A 3,185-nucleotide genomic window follows, 5' to 3' on the forward strand; every position below is an offset into this window, starting at 1 on the left:
TTATAGTGGGATCAGAGCTGATGGATCTTTTTCTATTTGTTTTAAAAAATAGCATATATAAATAAAATATTTAACCATATACCTTGGAAATTTACCTACAATTCTACCTTGAGGCAGAGGAACAGACAAGGTGCTCTCCTGGATTGTTCACTGCCAAGACTCACTTTAAAAGTCCTTCTTTACACTTAACAGGTGCCAATCTATCAAAAGTCAACCCTACAATTCCTTTGATGTCTGTTTTCCAAACTCTACCAGTAGGAATTTAAAATTCTAACAGCAGGAACCACATTTACCTAATTTGATGATTTTTAGCCTTTTTGGATTTGGGTCACTTTATTATTGTTTACTTGAATCTTTGAAATTCCACTCTTTTAAGGAGTGCTGCATGATAAATTTGCTTGTTTTAATATAACAGAATTAAATTTTTATCTGAGAATTCTAAGATCTTTTGATATAACTGAAGACATCCTGGAGTACCACAAAATCAGTTGAGCCTCACTCATGTGAGACCTATACTTATCACACCTACTAAATATGAAGCCTTAACTCATTATTAGTTTCTGTGTTGTTATAATGACATAGAAAATGCCCAGCTATGTTATACTGAACACTGATCTTGGAAAGAAAAATTATTCACATATATATTTTCCAACAATGTATTTTTCCTAATTGGGAAGAAACGAATTTCTCTAGAATTGCACATAAACCATTTTAAAACTTTTTTCCTCCTTGTTTAGGTAAATGATCTTATCTTACTTCTAATACCACCATGCCTGGTTCTTGTATTACAGTAATATTTTTGAACACTTTCAGAGCAGGTTTTTCTTGAATTTCTAATTCTTCTACATCACCTGAAAAAAAGAAGTGATTACAAAGTGTATATAATTTTCTGATAATCTTCCAGAGGCATAACTATTCATTTGTTTATAGAGAGAACTGAAATAAAGCAGCTAAGTAAGTTTTATGTTAATTGCTTATAGCAACTGAAAGATCTCAACATGTATTATAAAAATTTATATAACTAGGTAGAATTTACCTTGGACATTAAATATTTTATCAGTAGCAAACTCAGGTGATATTCAAACATATATGTTTGTAACAAGAGATTTAGCCTTCCACTAGTATCTTAACATTTGGTATGAAACTAGTCAAATACTGCCAACTAGTCTCTTCTCCTTTCTGTCTTCATAAGTTCAATAATTCTACAGGGAAATTCTATTGTCAAAGATGAGACTTTTCTGGTCTTTCTAATGTCTTCTTCTTTTTTTTTTTTTTTTTTAAAGAGATAGGGTCTTAGTATGTTGCCCAGGCTGCTGTTCCAGAACTCCTGGCCTCAAGCGAAATTCCTGCTTCAGCCTCCTGAGTAGCTGGGACTACAGGCATGCGCCACCATGCCCGGCTAATTTTTTCTATATATTTTTAGCTGTCCAGATAATTTCTTTCTATTTTCTTTTTAGTTAAGACGGGGTCTTGCTCTTGCTCAGAGCTGGTCTTGAACTCCTGAGCTCAAGCGATCCTCCTGTCTTGGCCTCCCAAAGTGCTAGTATTACAGGCATGAGCCACCGCACCCGGCCTTAATCAAGAATTAGTTTAGATATATTTTATTAACTTCCTATGTTATGACCTATAATTCTAACATGGTTATGAGGTAAAAAAAAAATTTCTTTCTACTGGTTTATTTTATGGTAGTACTTTACTATAATGAATTATAAAGAGCATACCGATCAAAAGTGTATTTTGTAATATGAAATATTCTTGCTTTATTAGTGAGTCTCCATACCTTTTAATTTAGTCATTGCTCCTCATTATGTTAATACACAAAAATCTCTAACTCAAAATGGTTTAATATGAAAATAGAATAGGTTTATTTTCCTACTAGCCTTTGGCCAGTGGTTATTAAGCTCTAATAAAACCTTCTGTATAGATTGGTACTGATGGAACCAGAAAAGTTATTTTCACTGATCAAATAAAATAAATAAATAAAATTTTAGGTATAGTCAACTAAAATAGATTTTAAACAAAAGGAGCAAAGACTATTGATATTTTTAAAATTTAAGTGGATCAATGATGAGAGGTAGAATGGAATTAAAAAAAATTTATGAGTATATTTTCAAAAATTTCACCTAAAGGCAATAATAACATGACCATGTGTATAAATAAAATTTGTACAATTCTGAGACAATTACCAAAATTAAATAACATTCCTTCCTAGATATAAAATTATCTTACTAAAAAACAGAAAACAATTAAAGGAATTTCAATCCATACACATACCTGTCAATTTCTGTAGCTGGTAATAGAGCAAATTAAAGGGACCAGTATATGGGATGGCTTGGGTCTGTTTCACAGTGCTCATGGCCAAGTCAGTATAATCTGAAGAGAAAATTAGAGTAAATATAGTTAATGACACAATACTAGTCCCACAAAATACAATTTGCAAACATATACCAGGAGTAAAAAAAGAAAAAGTAAAAGCAAGGTAAATGAGAACAAGTTTTTCAGAAAGCTAACAAGATGCTCCTTAATATGGTACCACCCACATCTTCCCACTTATCTCCTTATGCCCCACCCCCACTCCCAGTTAACTTCTGCTGCAGCCTTAAGAAAGCACCCTCATTCCCCTGAACACTCCAGGCTCTTGGATGCCTAGGAGCCACTACGCCAGCAGTCATCCACCGCCTCTTTTGCTTGGCAACTCCGAACAATCTTTCACCACCTGGCGCAAGTACTTTCTGATTTACAAAGCTTTCCCCAACTCTCTAGACCCAGTATCTCCTCACACACTTATCATGCATTTCTGTGTGTCACTGAGCAATACTGTGATTAGCTCTTCCCAACATTGCTTTCCTCATTAGACAGAGATGATTTCAGGGGCTGGGACTCTTGTTTTTAAATAAATCTTTAGTCCTCCAGCACCTAATGCCAGGCATAAGAGTAAGAGCCCTAGCTGCTGAAGGAAGCAACAAAGATAGTGACGTGTGATGGTCTGGAAGCTGACAGTTGACCTATCTCACAGGTGAACACCTCAACACTGCTGCTATTTCGTATTTCTTCATAAAACACTTATAATTTATTGGTGTTATATAAATAACCTTGAGCACAGTATTTACTTGAAGATAATACCATATTTATTGGGAAATTACTTATTGATAGCAGTATTTACACAAAGAACACACATAGAAATG

At 34.0% G+C, this 3,185-nt stretch overlaps 1 protein-coding gene across 1 annotated transcript in view; it reads right to left on the minus strand.

The window, feature by feature from the left end:
• CPSF3 (cleavage and polyadenylation specific factor 3, 73kDa) overlaps positions 1-3,185 on the minus strand; it is a 64,487-nt gene that overhangs the window by 12,858 nt on the left and 48,444 nt on the right. The window contains exons 10-11 of the mRNA XM_012639942.1: positions 2,275-2,373; positions 757-851 (exon numbers count right to left, since the gene is read on the minus strand). Of these exons, the coding sequence (XP_012495396.1) occupies positions 757-851; positions 2,275-2,373 (194 nt within the window). The remainder of the gene's footprint in view (positions 1-756; positions 852-2,274; positions 2,374-3,185) is intronic.

The sequence above is a fragment of the Propithecus coquereli genome, unplaced genomic scaffold (assembly GCF_000956105.1).
Source record: "Propithecus coquereli isolate 6110/MARCELLA unplaced genomic scaffold, Pcoq_1.0 Scaffold145, whole genome shotgun sequence".
NCBI lineage: Eukaryota > Metazoa > Chordata > Mammalia > Primates > Indriidae > Propithecus > Propithecus coquereli.